Below are 18,411 nucleotides of genomic sequence, written 5' to 3' on the forward strand. Positions count from 1 at the left end.
GGCATTTATGGGACATTAACTTTCACTTGTATGATCATTCACATAATCCACTGCAATGCTTGATCACTGGAGTGGATTATATCTGTCAGTGCTGCACTTTGCCTCATACACAATGCGTCAGGCATGGTGTGTGAGCTTTTCCATAGCAGGGTGACCCAGGGCCGTCATGGTGACATTGGCAGTTATCGGGTCTCTGTGATTGCATTACCGGGACCCAATCGCTTGGGAGAGGAGTGTGATCCTTTCCTTGCCATCTGAATGCCGCAATCACTATTGATTGCACTATTTAGGGGCTTAAAAAGTTAGGGGCAGTGAGGGAACCACTCCTGGCAATGAGAGCTGTGCCTCGGCTTCAAAATAATCCGCAGACCCAGCGGAAATCATGGGGGTACAGCATCTGAACCCTCGCGATCGCCTTGACATACTGCGTACATCATTTGTCGGAAGGTACCACCTTTCATGACATACCCAGTACGTCCAATTTCACAAAGAGGTTATTTATTTATATATAGTGGGATCCCCTCTATTTTTGATAACCAGCCAACGTAAAGCTAACAGACGAGGGTGGCAGCCCCCAGCTGTCTGCTTTACCTGTGCTTTTTCTTTATTGTTCACAGCAGCGTATAGGCAACTTCCGCATTCAATAAAGATTGTTGATTGTCCTTTCAACAAACTTTATTAACATTCAAACTGTACCCGAACTCAGACACAGACTTTTTTTTTAAAAGTCCATTTTTGAGTCTGAGATCTTGACATCCGGTGTCCAGTATGAATCTCAAATTTTACAGTTCCGGTTCACTCATGCCTAGTATTAACCCTTACAGCATGCTGTCTTCACATTGCATAGCAAAAACCTGCCAACAGATTTCCATTACCAGTAAGTTCACTTGGGGCTGATAATCTGCCTATCAGAGTACCAGCAAAATGGATGAAATTTTTTCAAACCTGTATAAATATTGCTAAACCTACAAAATATGCCCAAAGAAAGGACTATTGGTTCACAAAAATAAATGAATAAACCTATATAAGTAGACGGAGATCTTTCATTGAAATAATAACAAATTTTGATCTAAAAGCTAGGCTATAAAAGGAAAAATTAAATTTTCCCCCAAAATTCAAGAATTAAATACAGCAAAAAAAAAAGGGAACAGGATTTACCTGCCCAGGTCACCGAATCTTATGCACTAAAAGGATGCAGCAAATCCCGTTAATAAACATGGAGGCAACACAGGTTGAAAACACTGATGAAACAACCACTCATAAAATACCAATTCACAGAGAGGGTGATTGCTTAGTATTGAAATTGCACACAAGAAGTCTTGTATAGGGTGCTGTTCAGACATGCAGGTGCACAGTGTCTAGCTTACAGCCTATTAGTGACGCCCATACTATTAGATTAGGTGGTCTGCCCAGCACTATACAAGGCATCATGACTCACAAAACATGAGAACCCTTGACATTTAGGTTGCGAGCTTGCTTTATTTAGGCCACATATTATATACATTTTGTATGCATGTTATATTTTTATACAGGATGCACCGAGCCCATTAATGTAGGCCTTGTAAACTGGAATTTAAAATTTGTTGCATGTCAATATATGCTAAGATATTTTCAGCGGATTTTAACCTTTACAGTGCATAGATTGTAATCTGTATCAAATTTCCAGCAAGATCCAGAAGAAATACTGTGCAGTTGTGTTTTGTGTCAAAAATGCAGTGTAGTATGTGGATGAGATTGGAAAAATATTATCCTCTCTATTGAGTTCACTGTATTCGCCCCATTTAAAGGAATCACAATAGAGTTTGACAAATTGTTTGAATTTTGAATTCGGCAGATGCACCAAATGTTCTCCAAAAAATTTGATTTGCTCTTTGTTGCTAATTTAAATACTAAATAGCCTTGAAATGGCAGGAATATATGTGTATAACATTCTGAGTTGTCATAGGAGTGGTGATGAGAAAATTTATTTTAATGGTATTGAATTCTACTTGAATCTTAACAAAAATTTGCATTCTGGAGAATACAGATTATTTTGTAATTCATTCCATGCAAATTCAGTTTTTGAACAACAGAAACAATAGGTTAAAATAGAAGGTTAAAAAGAAAAAAATATATATACTCGCCTTATTGCTCATTTCACCACTTGCTCCTGGCCTTTAGTCTTTTGTTCGTGCCTCCATAGCTTCACATATCCGGCCTGCAGTTCATTGCGCATGCTTCAGGGCCTAATTGCAGCCAGAATCTCTACCATAGAGTGAAACTGGGGCTGGAGATGTGACATGACAGAGGAACATAGGAGCAGTGAGGAATGGTGAGCTGTAAGATATGTTTCAATTTTCTTGTTGACCCTTGGCCGACCAATTACCTTTCTGTTCACCCCTTTGGTCACTTTCTTAAGCTTCATGGAACAAAATGTTACAGATTTTGATGCAAATCTGTATTTGCTCATTTGAGGTGTAGACTTCATTTTTTGACATTATGGTATCTTAAAGTAGTATTCATACCCAGGAAACCTTTCCACATTTTTTTATGGTACACTTGCAAACCTAAATGTATTTTATGTGATCTACCAAAACTAAGTAAAAAGTATCTGTTAAGTCTAAAGGAAATTATACATGTTTTTTTTAAATATTTTAAAAAATATAAATCTGAAAATTTTGACTTGCTTTTGTACTTAGCCTACTGTAGTCTGATACACCTAAATAAAATCCTAAGTGATAAATTGCCTCCAGAAGTCACCTAAATAGTAAGGTGTGTAATTTATTCTCAGTATATCTACAGCTGTTCTGTGAAGGCCTCAGATTGATGTTTGAGAATATCAGTGATCAAATAGCATCATGAAAACAAAAAAACACACAAGACTGGTCAGGGATAAAGTTGGGGAGAAGAGTAAAGCAAGGTTAGGTTATAAAGAAATAGCCCAAGCTCTGAACACTTCATGGAGCACTGTTCAATCCATCATCCAAAAATAGAAGAAGTATGGAACAACTGCAAACCTACCAAAACAGGGCTGTCTACCCAATCTGACATCCAAATCAAGGAGAGCACTAATCAGAGAAGCAGCCATAAGGCTCATAGCCACTCTAGAAAAGGTGCAAAGATTTACAGCTCAGGTGGGAGAAACAATCCACAGTACAACTATTTGTCCTATACTCCACAAATGTGGCCTTTTTGGAAGGGTGGTAAGAAGAAAGCCATTTTTGGGAGTAAGCCATAAGACGTTTGGTTGCAGTTTGCAAAAAGTGGGGAACACAGCTAGCATATTGAAGAAGGTGCTCTTCAAGTACTTTTTGAGCTAAATGCAAAACATTATGTGTGTTGAAGAAGTAACATTGCACATCACTCTAAAACACCATCCCCATTACCATCAGGCTGTGGGGATGCTTTTCTTCATCAGGGTAATACAATCCTGGAGGAAAATCTGTCAGATGCTGTAAAAGAGTTGATACTGGAGCATAGGTTCACCTTCCAGCAGGCAATGACCATAAACATACTGCAAAAGCTGAAATGGAATAGTTTAGACCAAAGCATATTGATGTGTTTAAATGGCCAAGTCATTGTCCAGATTTAAATCCTATTGAGAATCTCTGACAACACTAGAGCTGGTTTTCAGTGAATAATGGGCAAAAATGCCACCCTCCAGATGTGCAAAACTGTTAGAGAAATACTCCAAAAGACTTGCAGCAGTAATTGCAGGGCAAGGTGGTCCTACACTATTGACTTATGGGGGGTTAATACAAATGCAGGTCACAGTTTTCAGATTTGTATTTTTAAATATTTAAAAAACCATGTATCATTTCCTTTATACTTCACAAATACTTTGCTACTTAGTGTTGGTATATCACATAAAATGGCATGAAATATATTAAAGTTTGTGGGTGTGAAGTGAAAAAATGTAGGCAAATACTGTATATATAAACTCCTTACACTTTGTCTAAGAATATCAGTTATGTCACAAATTGTGTGATATATTTGGTGCTTCAGAAACTCTCTAAAACAATTGTCTTATATACTTTCAGACCCCTTCACACTTTGCACATTTTCTTACTTTACAGCCTTATTCCACTAAAAATTCTAAATTATGCAAATGTATCATAATAAAAGGTTATATCATGATACATCATTGTATATATACATTGTGGTATGTTGACTGTAACGTTTAATATACATTTTTTATAATTAATATATATTTTTCTTTTAAACCAGACAGAATTTACTGATGACCCATCGCTGGGGTATGTGGATGCCGGGATAACGTTTGTGATACACTCTCCAATGATTCCTCCCAGATTTGATGGCTTGGGTCTACACTGTCCTACAGGGATGCACGCTCACGCTTCTATAAGACATTTCAAGGTACTTGCATATTTAATAGAATGGGAACTAGAGGCAAATAATGTTATATTTTATTATGCAAATGAATGATTCAAGCAGACCATTTAACAGCAAGGTTTCCTAAGTACATGCATAGTCATTCCTCTAATTAGATTTACATACATAATGTACTATGTTTTTAAAAACAAACAGCGGACACTACTGAAAGCCAGCAGGTTATAAAGCCAATAAATGTCATCTTCCAGATATTAGCATAGCTTTGTAGAACATAGTGGTGACCCTTAGGGATTCAGATAGCTCCTGGTTGCTGTCAAGCCTAATTATGCAGCAGGTTGCTGTGACTAATGCATATGCAGGTTATTTGATTATTTTGAAACATTAGATGAATATTTACAATTTACATAAATCTCTCATGTAATTAACCAGTTCATGACCGGGCAACATTTTCTAGTTTTATCGTATGTGCGCTTATAGGTCTAAAAGTTTTTCTTCCTAGGATATTCAAATACTTTTTGCCTCCTTTTTTTCACAATACAAGGGGCTTAATTTTTAGATAATTTTTATATTCCTTTTTTCGTTGCTGATATCGGAGAGAATGTAAAGACAACTAAAAAAAATGTGTCTATTTTACACAATTTTTTTCTGTACGACCACAGAGGATTGCTGAAGACATTATAAATTGTATTCTCCTTTTCATAATTTTTTTTATTTATTGCACATATATTTTTCAATGGTGGCAGACCTAGAATCAACAATATAGCCTGGAAGTGTCTTCTCTTAGATTTTGTATTTTTTCTTTATGCTTTTTTTTCTATTTTATTTTTGCTATTTTTTTTAATTTATTTTATATACATTACACAAAAAGGTAAAAGTCTCCTGGTGGGGTGCATTATACCATATTAACCCCTTCACGACCATGGACGGAAAGATCCGTCCTTGTGCCCTGGGCCTTAACGACCAAGGACGGATCTTTCCGTCATGGCGGAATCGCGGCACCGGAGCCTCCGGTGACTGCGATCGGTTAACATAAACCGCAGATTCGGGGAGGAGGGGACCTGTTCCTGACCTTAGGAGGGGTGGTACCTCCTCCCCGGACCTACGGAGGCTGTGATTGGCTGACGAACGCCGCTCAACCAATCACAGCCACTGTAATGTTCCAGCCATTTAAAATGACTGAAACATTGAATTCCAGCCCTGGCCAGTGCAGCTGTAGCACTGGCCATTGGCTGGAGCTGGGTGACCTCACTGGATCACCCTCCCCCAGCTCCACTGCTCTGATTGGAGAGATCGGCCTTGTGACCTATTTCTCCAATCACAGTGTACCTGTTGCCGGTGACCGCCCCCGTCATCGTCCCTGCAGCACGCTGAGCACAGTGAGTGTACACAGTGCAATGGCAGGGCGACAAGCTCCGGTCCCATGCTGTTATGAGACCGGAGCATGGGACCCGGAAGTTGCCGCGCTGCCATTGCACTGTACGAAAAGCGTCCCGATCCGCCGCCGCCGCTGCCCTCCGCGATCTGCCACCTGTCTCCCCGATCTCCTGCCCGCACCCTCACCCCCACACCTCCCGATCCGCTGCCGCCCTCCATCTGTCACAGTGCCACCGCTCCCCCCAATCTGCTGCCCGGCCCCTCACCTCCGTGCAGCAGATCGGAGGGAGCGGTGGCACTATGACAGATGGAGGAGGACTGGGATCGTGCACCCTGTCCTCCTCCATCTGTCATAGTGCCACCGCTCCCTCCGATCTGCTGCCCGGCCCCTCCCCCTCGTGATCGGTGCTCGCCCCCTCCCCTCCGTGATGTGCTGCTCGCCCCCTCCCCTCCCCTCCCCTCCGTGATGTGCTGCTCGCCCCCTCCCCTCCCCTCCGTGATGTGCTGCTCGCCCCCTCCCCTCCCCTCCGTGATGTGCTGCTCGCCCCCTCCCCTCCCCTCCGTGATGTGCTGCTCGCCCCCTCCCCTCCCCTCCGTGATGTGCTGCTCGCCCCCTCCCCTCCGTGATGTGCTGCTCGCCCCCTCCCCTCCGTGATGTGCTGCTCGCCCCCTCCCCTCCGTGATGTGCTGCTCGCCCCCTCCCCTCCGTGATGTGCTGCTCGCCCCCTCCCCTCCGTGATGTGCTGCTCGCCCCCTCCCCTCCGTGATGTGCTGCTCGCCCCCTCCCCTCCGTGATGTGCTGCTCGCCCCCTCCCCTCCGTGATGTGCTGCTCGCCCCCTCCCCTCCATGATGTGCTGCACGCTCCCCCCACCTCTCACCCCCGTGGTCAGCTACCCGCCCCCTCCCCTGTCACCGCCGTGATGTGTGCTCCCTCCCATGTCACCGCCGTGATGTGCGCTCCCTCCCCTGTCACCGCCGTGATGTGCGCTCCCTCCCCTGTCACCGCCGTGATGTGCGCTCCCTCCCCTGTCACCGCCGTGATGTGCGCTCCCTCCCCTGTCACCGCCGTGATGTGCGCCCCCTCCCCTGTCACCGCCGTGATGTGCGCTCCCTCCCCTGTCACCGCCGTGATTTGTGCTCCCTCCCCTGTCACCCCCGTGATCTGCTGTCCACTCTCCCTCCACCTCTCACCCCCGTGATCTGCGCTCTGCTCACCTGTCTCCCCCGTGATCTGCGCTTTCTCACCTGTCACCCCCGTGATCTGTGCTCCCTCACCTGTCTCCCCCGTGATCTGTGCTCCCTCACCTGTCACCCCCGTGATCTACGCTCTGCTCACCTGTCTCCCCCGTGATCTGCGCTCTCTCACCTCTCACCCCCGTGATCTGTGCTCCCTCACCTGTCACCCCGTGATCTGTGCTCCCTCACCTGTCACCCCCGTGATCTGCTGTCCGCTCTCCCTCACCTCTCACCCCCGTGATCTGTGCTCTGCTCACCTGTCTCCTCCGTGATCTGTGCTCTGCTCACCTGTCTCCTCCGTGATCTGCGCTGCGCTCCCTCCCCCACCTCTCACCCTCCCCGATCTGCTGCCTCCTTCATCTCCTGTGATCCAGCTGCCTAGATCCATCCTGTAGGGTAACTATCCCCAATCTCACCTCCCACTCCCCTTCCCACCCATCCCCCCCACCCGCCCCCTCCCCCCATCCTCTGCCGCTCCTGCATCCACTGCACCCTCTCCCATCCGCCCCCACCCTATCCCAGCCGCCGTCTCACAATCACAGATGCTCCCTTTATATGCCGCTGCCCCCCCATCTGCTGCCGCCCCATCTGCCGCCCCCCCCCCCCCTCATCTTCCGCTGTTTTTTTTTTTCTATGCCATGGGGGTCTAGTTTCCAAAATGGGGTCACATGTGGGGGAGCTCCACTGTTTCGGCACCTCAGGGGGTCTCCAAACAGCATGGAATACGCTAATTGTCCCAGACAATTTTGCGTTTGAAACGTCAAATGACGCTCCTTGCCTTCCGAGCCCTGCTGTGCGCCCAAACATTTGAGTTCCACCACATATGAGGTATCTGCGTACTCAGGAGAAATTTCACAATACATTTTATGGTGCAATTTTTCCTGATACCCTTGTGAAAAAAAAAGCTACCTGGTTGAAGTAACAATTTTGTGGTAAAAAAGGTTTTTTTTATTTTCATGGCTCAACTCTATTAACTTTTGTGAAGCCCCCAGAGGCTCAAAGTGCTCAATAAACATCTAGATAAATTCCATGAGGGGTCTAGTTTCCAAAATGGGGTCACATGTGGGGGAGCTCCACTGTTTCGGCACCTCAGGGGGTCTCCAAACGCAACATGGAATACGCTAATTATCCCAGACAATTTTGCGTTTGAAACGTCAAATGACGCTCCTTGCCTTCCGAGCCCTGCTGTGCGCCCAAACATTTTATTTCCACAACATATGAGGTGTCTGTGTACTCAGGAGAAATTGCACAATACATTTTATGGTGCAATTTTTCCTGATACCCTTGTGAAAAAAAAGCTACCTGGTTGAAGTAACAATTTTGTGGTAAAAAATTTTTTTTTTATTTTCACAGCTCAACTCTATTAACTTTTGTGAAGCCCCCAGAGGCTCAAAGTGCTCAATAAACATCTAGATAAATTCCATGAGGGGTCTAGTTTCCAAAATGGGGTCACATGTGGGGGAGCTCCACTGTTTCGGCACCTCAGGGGCTCTCCAAACGCAACATGGTGAGGCTAACGATTCCAGCTAATTTTCTGTTCAAAAAAGTCAAATGGCGCTCCTTCCCTTCCGAGTCCTGCCGTGCGCCCAAACAGTGGTTTTTCGCCACAAATGAGGTATCTGCGTGTTCAGTAGAAATTGCCCAACAAATTTTGGGGGTTCATTTAATCCTGCTACCCTTATGTATATGCAATATTTGAGGCTAAATTAACATTTTTGTTGCAAAAAGTAAAATGTTCATTTTTTCCTTCCACATTGCTTTAGTTACTGTGAAGCACCTGAAGGGTTAATAACCTTCTTGAATGTGGTTTTGAGTAGCCTGAGGGGTGCCGTTTTTGGAATGGTGTCACTTTTGGGTGTTCTGTGTCATGTAGACCTTTCAAAATCGCTTCAAATGTGATGTGGTTCCTAAAAAAAGTGGCTTTGTAAATTTTGTTGTAAAAATGAGAAATTGCTCATAAACTTTGAACCCCTATAACTTCCTTAAATTTTTTTTTTTTTTCCCAAAATTGTTCTGATGTAAAATAGACATGTGGGAAATGTTATTTATTAATTATTTTGTGTCATATGTCTCGTTGGTTTTAGAGCATAAAAATTCAAAGTTTGAAAATTACAAAATTTTCAAAATTTTCGCGAAATTTCCGTTTTTTTCACAAAGAAATGCAAAAAATATCGGCCTAAATTTACCACTAACATGAAGCCCAATATGTCACGAAAAAACAATCTCAGAATCACCGGGATCCGCTGAAGCGTTCCAGAGTTATAACCTCATAAAGTGACACTGGTCAGAATTGCAAAAAATGGCCTGGTCTTTAGGGTCAAAATAGGCTTGGGGCTGAAGGGGTTAATACATAATTTTTATTTTTTATTTTTTATCTGGGGCTGGAATATTGTCTCCATTTACAGGGGGAATTTTAGCTTCTTGACTGCATAGCAGAGCTGACTGGGTCTTCTAGGACCTCATGTTTCCTCCCTACAACCAGTGATCACATTACCATAGGGTCTGGAGAAGGAAGGATCTCTCTATTTGTATACAGAAGCGCTGGTCCAGCATGGTGTATACAGAGATCCAGAAGGTAAAAATGGTAATTGTTTATCTTTTACCTGGGTAGTCTGGCAGTGTCTGTCAGCTGACTCCGCACCCCCACATCTGCACATCTACAGGATCTTGTGATAACTGCTTACACTGCATTGACATTTTAGAACAACAATGCTGGGTAAAGTGTGGGCTGCCCGAATGTATAAAGTCTAGGAGTAGTCTTGAAGCAATTAATTTATATATTAACTATTCTTAATCATTTGATGGATGTGATAAATTGCAGAATACTTAGACCCCGATTCATTAAGACTTGAGGTGTGTACTTCAATCTTAATGAAGGCAACACTGGAATAAATTGTGCATAATTCATTAAGAGGTGCATATCACTTACTGCATAAGGCCCATCTTACATATTCTGTAAACCTCCACCAGAAATGTTATAATATGTTGTAAATGTTGATGAATCTGCAGGATAGGCTTTACCACGCACCATCAGCTCAAACTCATCCACTTTGTAGAGCTGGCTGAGACTGCTGTAAAGACATCAAAAGTAGAGCAAATAAATGGTGACATTTCAAAATGTTTATGCCAGAAAACTGGTAAAAATATCTTAATGAATCAGGTTATTTTAAAAAATATGGTTATTATCAATGCCTGACAATGACTAGAGATGGAGACACTTCTTTTTTCACTATGCAAGTTTTTTTTTTATTCTTTGGTATCTTTACAATGGGATTACACTGTCCTTTGAAACTGAGTTTAACCTCTTAGTGACAGAGCCAATTTATGACCAAGCCTATTTTTTTAAATCTGACCAGCGTCACCTGAAATACTTCAACATATTCTATAGAATCATAGAATCATAGAATGGTAGAGTTGGAAGGGACCTCAAGGGCCATCAGGTCCAACCCCCTGCAAGTGCAGGCTTTCCTAAATCATCAAAGCTATATGTTTATCCAGTTTCCGCTTGAAGGATTTCCATTGGTGGAGAGCGCACCACCTCCCATGGTAGCCTGTTCCACTCCCTAACTACCCTCACTGTCAGAATGTTTTTCCTATTGTCTAATCTGAATCTCCTTTCTTTAAGTTTCCTCCCATTGCTTCTTGTACTTCCTTGTGCTAATGAGAATAGGGTAGTTCCCTCTGCACTGTGACTTTTCAGATATTTGTAGACCACTATTACTTTTAGCCGTTCTTCATATGACATGGTTTGCAGACCTTCTACCATCTTGGTTGCTCGTCTCTGCTCTTCCAGTGATTTTGAGATTTTTTAAAGTACACATTGTCCTTTATGTTAATGGTAAATTAATACATTACATTTATCGTATGTCTACTTTACATCTGCATCATTTTTCAAATGTCATTTTATTTTTGTTAGGATGTTAGAAGGGTTAAAAGTTTAGAAGCAATTTTTCATTTTTCTCAAGAAGTTTATAAAACTGTTTCTTTAGGGAACTATTCAGATTTAAATGAACTTTGAGGGGCCTATATATTGGAAACTCCCCATATGTGATACCATTTAAAAAACAGAACCCCTGAAAAAGATTAAAACTGTTGTCAGGAAAGTTGTTAACCTTTTGAGTGCTACACAGGAATGAATGCAATGTGGAATAAAAAAAGAAAAATTTATTTTTTCCTCTAAAATGTTGCTTTAACTACATTTTTTTTCACTTTTATAATGGATAGCACCATAAAATGGACCACATAATTTGTTGCCTAGTTATTTCTTAGCACGTTGATACGCCATATGTGGTCAGAAATCTCTGTTTGGACAAATAGCAGGGAAGAAGCACAATTTGAATTTTGGATAACAAATTTGGCTGAAATAAATTTTGAATGCCATGTTGCATTTTCGGGGCCCCTCAGGTGCCTCAACAGTAGAAACCCCTCATTAAGTTTATCCAGTGATCTTTGGAGCATTTTGAATCCACAATGTTTAATTTTTTTCATAAAAATGTTACTTTATCCACACATTTTTCACTTTTACAATGGATAGCACATGGAAATGAACCCCACAATTTGTTACCCAGTTAATTCTGTGCACGTTGATACCTCACGTGTGGTCAGAAACCGATGTTTGGACCAACGGTAGGGCTCCGAAGGGAAGAAGCAACATTTGGCATTTGGAGTGTAAATTTGTCTGGAATGGATTGCAGACACCATGTCTCTTTCTAGAGCCCCTGAGGTGTAAAAACATTAGAATCCCCAATGAGTGACCACATTTTGGAAACTAGATCAATAAACAAACTCATCTGGGGGTGTGAAAATAAAAATTACAATTTTACATTAAAATGTTGTTTTAGCCCTATATTTGTAATTTTCAAAATGGATAATAGGGAAAACAGACCCCACAATTTGTGATAACCCATATGGGGTTAAAACTGCTGTTTTTTATTTTCAGACTGTAAATTTATCTGGAATAGATTGTGAATGCCATATCACATTTGCAAAGCCTTTGACATGCCAAAACAACATACACCCCATTTTGGAAACCAAACCCCTCCAGGAATTTATCTAGTTGTTACGGAGCCATTTTAGCCTACTACAAGTGATTCAGAAACTTTTTAACTTTTCTATTTGAAAAAAAAATACTTTTTTTTCAATAAAATACTATTTTAGCACCAATGTATAACTTATAGTATAAGGGATAATAGGAGAAAATGGACCCCATCATTTGTTTTGCAATTTATCCTGAAAACAGTGATACCCCATATGTGGCCAAAAACTAATGTTTTGGCACATGGCTAAACTTGGAAAGCAAAGCGTGCTATTTAATTTTTGTAATGCAAAGTTGGATACTGTGTTAAACTTGAAGAGCACCTGAGGTGCCAAAAAAGCAGAAACACCCACAAGGGACCTCATTTGATGAACTAAACTCCATTTATGGGTATGGTAAGCATTTCGAACCACAAACTACCTCACAGAATTTAATTAGATTGTGCTGTGTAAATGAAAAACGTTGGGTTTTTCACATAACATTTTTCATTAACCTCAACGTTTTAATTCACACAAGGGGTAATAGGAGAAAATGGACAGGGCAATTTGTTATACACTTTTTACAGTGTATGATTAGCATACAGCAGGGATTGGATGTGAAGGAGAGCTACTTGGCTTGTAGAACACAAATTCCATTTAAATATGGGAGATTGAGGCCCCCATTAGCCCCTGAGGAGCCAGATCAGCAGAAACCTCGCAAGTGACCCATTATTAGAAACATCAATGCTTAAGGATTTTATCTAAGAAAGTAGTGAGCATTTTGAAAGCACATGTGCCTCACAAAATTTTATTACATTGGGACATAGAAATATAACATTTTTGTGGTAAAAAGTTCATTTTTTTATTAATTGTAAATTTTTCAGTTGCACAAGGGTTAATAAGTAAATCTGGACCCCCTCAATTTATTGTGCAATTTGTCCCGAACACAGTGACATGTCGACAGAAATTACTGCTTGTTCAGATGTCAGGCTTGAGAAGAAAGGAAAGCTATTTGGCTTTTGAAGCACAGACTTTGCTAGAATAGTTTGCAGGTGACATTTGTGGAGTCCCTAAGGTGCCAGAACAGTAGAAAAAAACTAAAATGACCCCATTGTGAAAATTTCACCTCTCAATGAATTCATCTACAGATGCAATGACTATTTTATAACATTCAGACCATGCTTTTTTTTCTGCAGAGTTACAGAAATGCCCATTTAATGCCCATACATTGTGCCCAGCTTGGGCTCTCTCTACTTAATAATGCCAAACATATGGCCACTTACTGTGGCTTAGGCACAGTGGGCCTCAGAAGGGGGGGAGAATTTGGATTTTGAAACACAGATTTAACTGGGTTTTATTTGAGGGGATGGGAGCCATAACTTTTCCAAAGTCTTTATTCTACCAGTAATGTGGGAACCCGTCATATTAACAGTGATAGATGACAAACTTAAGTGGGGGTTAGTTTTATGTGGGATAAGATAGGGTTTTTAGTGGAAACTTTTGGAGTACATAAAATTATTTAATCTATTTCAGTATAAGACTGGGATCACAATCTTGTGTTTCGCTGCTCTCACACACTAAAAATGGTGTTTTTTTTCTTTAAAAAAATTGTTTTTTTGACGCCATATTCTCAGACCTGCAACTTTTTATTTTTTAGCAAACAGAGCTGTGTGAAGGCTTATTTTTGTAAGATGAGTTGAAGATTTTTTTTTTAGTACCATTTTGGGGTGTATAATATTTTGTATTCAGTGTTATGTTACTACAGCTACTCACAAGGGGTTAAGGTAACACACTTTGCAGCTGACCCTGCCAGTTTCTGTACAGACTAGAGATCCCAACCCTGCAGTCCCTAGTGGTTCCTACAAGAGTTGAAATAGCCCTAACCATAGAATAAACAATGGCAACTTGGGCATATGCTGCTGTTTGCCATTCACATACCTCTTAAGGAACTTAAGGTCAGAGCAGAGTGCAAATTACATACAGAAGGGAAGGTGTGCTGAAGTAGAAAGTGATCCCAGAGTAAGTAAGACAAACAATAAAATACCAGAGATGGTAAATGTTGCTAAGGAATATGATAGGTGCAATGTGGAGAACAACAAACAACAGAGAGAGATATCTTAGCTGGTCTTCCACTGACTGACAGAAACTAACAGCAATGTGACTAAACTTCAAAATGAGAATATCACCAGCAGGAAATAACAGGATTAAGGTATTTAAAGATACACCCAAAAGGTGATTGGGCAGGCAAAACAAGTAAATTAATATACCTGTTATCCCAATAGAACCATTTTATTGATTGTTTATCATCTGAGTGTTCTGTGCAAAAAGATTTATCATGAAAAAGTAGGCCCAGTAACAATTTATATCAGAAGCTCCTAAGAAATCTCTTTGATGACACCACAGAATAACAGAAACTAAACACCAAAGATATATCTGCTATGGTCTGGTAGACAGAGAAGCCAACCACAGAGTGCAGACTCAAGGGTTCAAATCCAGCCACACCACCATTGCCCCCCTTCTACGAGGGGACAGTGAACCCACAGAGATCCCTTGCCGCTGATGTCACTGGCAGAACTATCTCATTAAGTGATCTGTATGCAAATCACCTGCATCAACTCAGAAATTATCCTTCAGACCAAAACCCTTCCTTTTAACGAGATACTGCAGGCGATGTTTGACATGTCTGGAACCCAAAACTCATCGCACCTCATACTTGTTGTTGTCCTCCAAGTCAATGATATCCAGAGGACCCAGTGTGTCTTCAAACTTTTTTAAAAGAGAGGAATGGAAAGAATTATTAATCCTCCATGCGATCGGAAGTTGGGTGTTTAATGACCTTATATTGAACGTCAAATTTAGAAGCAAACTTCCTTGATGGAACTTTTAGACAAAGATTTTTTGAGGATCACCACACAAAATCTCCTACTTTAAAGACAGGACCCCCTACGTCTGTGGTTTGTGGTTCTCTTGGTCCGATTGCAAGTTATCAAAAGATATTTTTCAACTTCTCTCCAGACTTTAATCAAATGGGAAGAATATCTTTCCTCCTCTTGGACCACTGACTGCAAATCAAAATTACCAATAACTGGAGAAAAAAAAATCACAACAAAAAAGAGAGGTACCAATAGCAGCTAAGGTGCCGTTTTTGACAGTGAACTCTTGTCAGAGGACAAAAATCCATCCAGTCCTCCTGATTAGAAGAAACAATATTAGATATTGTTCTATTTCCTGATTCATTTTCTTCTCTGACCGTTAGTCTCAGGATAATAATCCAAATAGAATGAAAGCTTAATTTCTAACCTGAAGCAAACCTGGTCAAAAGCTAACCATAAACGAATTCCTTCTATCTGAAATAATGTTTTTAGGAACACCATGTTGATTAGCGGCATGAAAAATAAAAAATGATGTAGCTAAACTCTTAGCCGTAACCAATTTTGGTAGAGGAACCAAGTGAATCATCTTGCTGAAACAGTCCACCATCACCCATACTACAGCATTACCACCAGAAATAGGCAAGTCTGTGACGAAATCCATGGACAATTTATTTGGAGGTTGAGAAGGAACCTCAGTAGGTAAAATAAAGCTTTCCGGGGCCTGTCAAAAACCTTTAGGGCGGCTTTGCACGTTGCGACATCGCAAGCCGATGCTGTGATGTCGCATGCGATAGTCCCCGCCCCTGTCGCAGGTACGATATCGTGTGATAGCTGGCGTAGCAAACATTATCGCTATGCCAGCTTCACATGCACTTACCTGCCCTGCGACCGTCGCTCTGGCCGGCGACCCGCCTCCTTCCTAAGGGGGCGGGTCGTGCGGTGTCATAGCGACGTCACACGGCAGGCGGCCAATAGCGGCGGAGGGGCGGAGATGAGCAGGATGTAAACATCCCGCCCACCTCCTTCCTTCCGCATATCCTACGGAAGCCGCGGTGATGCCGGTAGGAGATGTTCCTCGCTCCTGTGACTTCACACAGAGCGATGTGTGCTGCCGCAGGAGCGAGGAACAACATCGGACCGTCGCGTCAGCGTAATTATGGATTACGCCGACGCTGCACCAATGATACGATTATGACGATTTTGCGCTCGTTAATCTTATCATCTAGGCTTTACACACTACGATGTCGCATGCGATGCCGGATGTGCGTCACTTTCAATTTGACCCCACCGACATCGCACCTGCGATGTCGTAGTGTGCAAAGCCCGCCTTACACCTGGTGAAAACTATGCACTTAGAGACATACTCGTCAACATCCTTTCAAGAACTCTGCCACTAAAAGGACCTGTAAACAGCTCTCCAGGTGGCAGAGAAACCAGAGTGCCGTGCCAACACAGAGTCATGCACTTCATTAAGGAGGTCAATTCAAAGAGAAGATGGTACAATTTGCCAGGTAGCAAGCCCTTCGGTGACCCAACCTTAGCCTCCAAAATGCACTGTCTGGACTTATCTTGAATGATTAAGCGGTTTTATTTATACTATTTTTCTTTACTTATGACTTTGTGATCGCTTTTTATTACATTTTATAGTGTGTCCATATGATGGAAAAGCAGCATTTTGGCTTGTTTTTTATTAGTTATATTGTATGGTGTTTACTGTACAAACAAAATAAGGTGGCAATTTCATAGTTTCGTTCATTCCTTATGTTGCAGTGCCAGTTTTGTGTACATTTTTGTTTTAACACAATGGCTGCATTTTTAGTATTGGAACGTGTTTTGTTGCTTTTTTGTGTTTTAGTTTTACTTTTTTACACATTGTCTTTAACTTTTTTTACTTTTTCACGTAGTTCCTCTTTGGGACATGAATATTTTTTACCTTGCTCATTGTTTCTTTCCATTCCAGTTCTCTTGTACTGCAATGCTTGAGACCTGTCAGTGTCTCACTGTTTCTGCCTGTTAGACTCTACTTATAGTTGGGTATAACAGGTCGCCGTACCTTAAGGTCATGAGATGACTTTGGGCTTCCATGGCAACTATCGTCATCCACAATTATGATTGCAGGGGGCTGATAGTATTAAAGGGGGTCCTTTTTTCATACTGAGATGTCGCTGTTGCAATTGACAGCAACAACTAAAGAGTTATTCGGCCCTGATTGGTTCCAAATCTGGTCAGGCCCAATGCAGCAGTGTGTCTGCTGTCATATATGGCTGTCACCCACAGGATTTTTGCCCATGGGGGAAGGGCAATATTTACTTATTTCTCATCACTGTTTTAAACCGCAATATTAGAATGATAACCTATTTGATTGTCATTTCAGTGCGTATCGGTGGTCATTAAGGAGTTAAAGGTCTTATATAAAGGGCCAAAAGAAATATCCATTTTCAGAGCATAAATATATTTTGTCTCAATGACCACATTTTATATCCCTGCTTTACTAAAGAGGTTGCTTACTTAATCTCCTGCTTTGTGTTTTTGGAGTAATCATTATAGAATCATATGACAAAATGTATTTTTAAAGTGAACCAATCATCAGGATTTTCATATATAACCAAAGGCCAGAGCTATACTGGCACTATCAGGCTGATTCTCTATATACTATTAGTGGTCAGCTCGTATACATATGGTTTGAAATCCAATAAAGTAAAGTTTATAAAATTGGCAGCTTCTTGAGTGACAGCAGCTGAGGACCAGATGATAGCTGGGGGGTATTCATAGTTATCCCCTAACCCTGTTAAAATTAGCATAAGTATTATACAATCGATTTAACTTTTCATTAACAGGACCTGTGTGAGGTCATACCCATGTGACCAGAAGGAGCGGAGCCTCAGACAACAAAACTGATATCAGGAAGCAACATTTTTTTTGTTTGCTGAAGCCCTGCCCCTTCTGGTCACATGGGTATAACCTCACACAGGTCCTGTTAGTGAAAAGTTAAATCGATTGTATAATACTTATGCTAATTTTAACAGAGGGAGGGGATAATTATGAATACCCCCCAGATATCATCTGATGCTCATCCGAGCTGACAACTACAGGTATGTAGAGAATCAGCCTTATAGAGAAAGTATAGTACTGGCGTTAGGTTATATACGAAAATCCTGGTGATTCGTTTCCTTTAACTGTGACTTTGATTTTCTTCTAGAAACTTACATTGCAGCAGACCTGAATTTTATTTATGTATCTTGTTAAAGTGGCTGTTGATCATTATTCATGAGACGTTCCTCCCTTGCTAATCCATTGTTTTATGCAGTTTATTGTTTAATCACATTAACTTTCATATTTTGCTTAATCTGATTAGTCAGAGTGCTCTAAGTAACGCCAACCTTTCCACTCATTCAGCTGCAAGCCTCAGGCTCAGTTGATTAAAATATAAGTAATCCTTGCCCAAAAGTGGTCAATTTTAGAGCGTTTCTACATATTTTTGGCAGGAATTCAGTCTGTGCTAGTGTGGGCCTTAAATAATACAAGTTTGATTTGTGAATGTTGGTAAATAAAAAATGAACATACATTACAGAGGAACTGAAC

General features: G+C 41.5%; 1 protein-coding gene across 1 annotated transcript in view; it reads left to right on the forward strand.

The window, feature by feature from the left end:
- Positions 1 to 18,411, forward strand: part of ASIC5 (acid sensing ion channel subunit family member 5) — a 62,695-nt gene that overhangs the window by 16,252 nt on the left and 28,032 nt on the right. The window contains exon 5 of the mRNA XM_075337794.1: positions 4,207 to 4,356. Within this exon, the coding sequence (XP_075193909.1) occupies positions 4,207 to 4,356 (150 nt within the window). The remainder of the gene's footprint in view (positions 1 to 4,206; positions 4,357 to 18,411) is intronic.

Source organism: Anomaloglossus baeobatrachus, chromosome 1, assembly GCF_048569485.1.
Source record: "Anomaloglossus baeobatrachus isolate aAnoBae1 chromosome 1, aAnoBae1.hap1, whole genome shotgun sequence".
Taxonomy (NCBI): Eukaryota; Metazoa; Chordata; class Amphibia; order Anura; family Aromobatidae; genus Anomaloglossus; species Anomaloglossus baeobatrachus.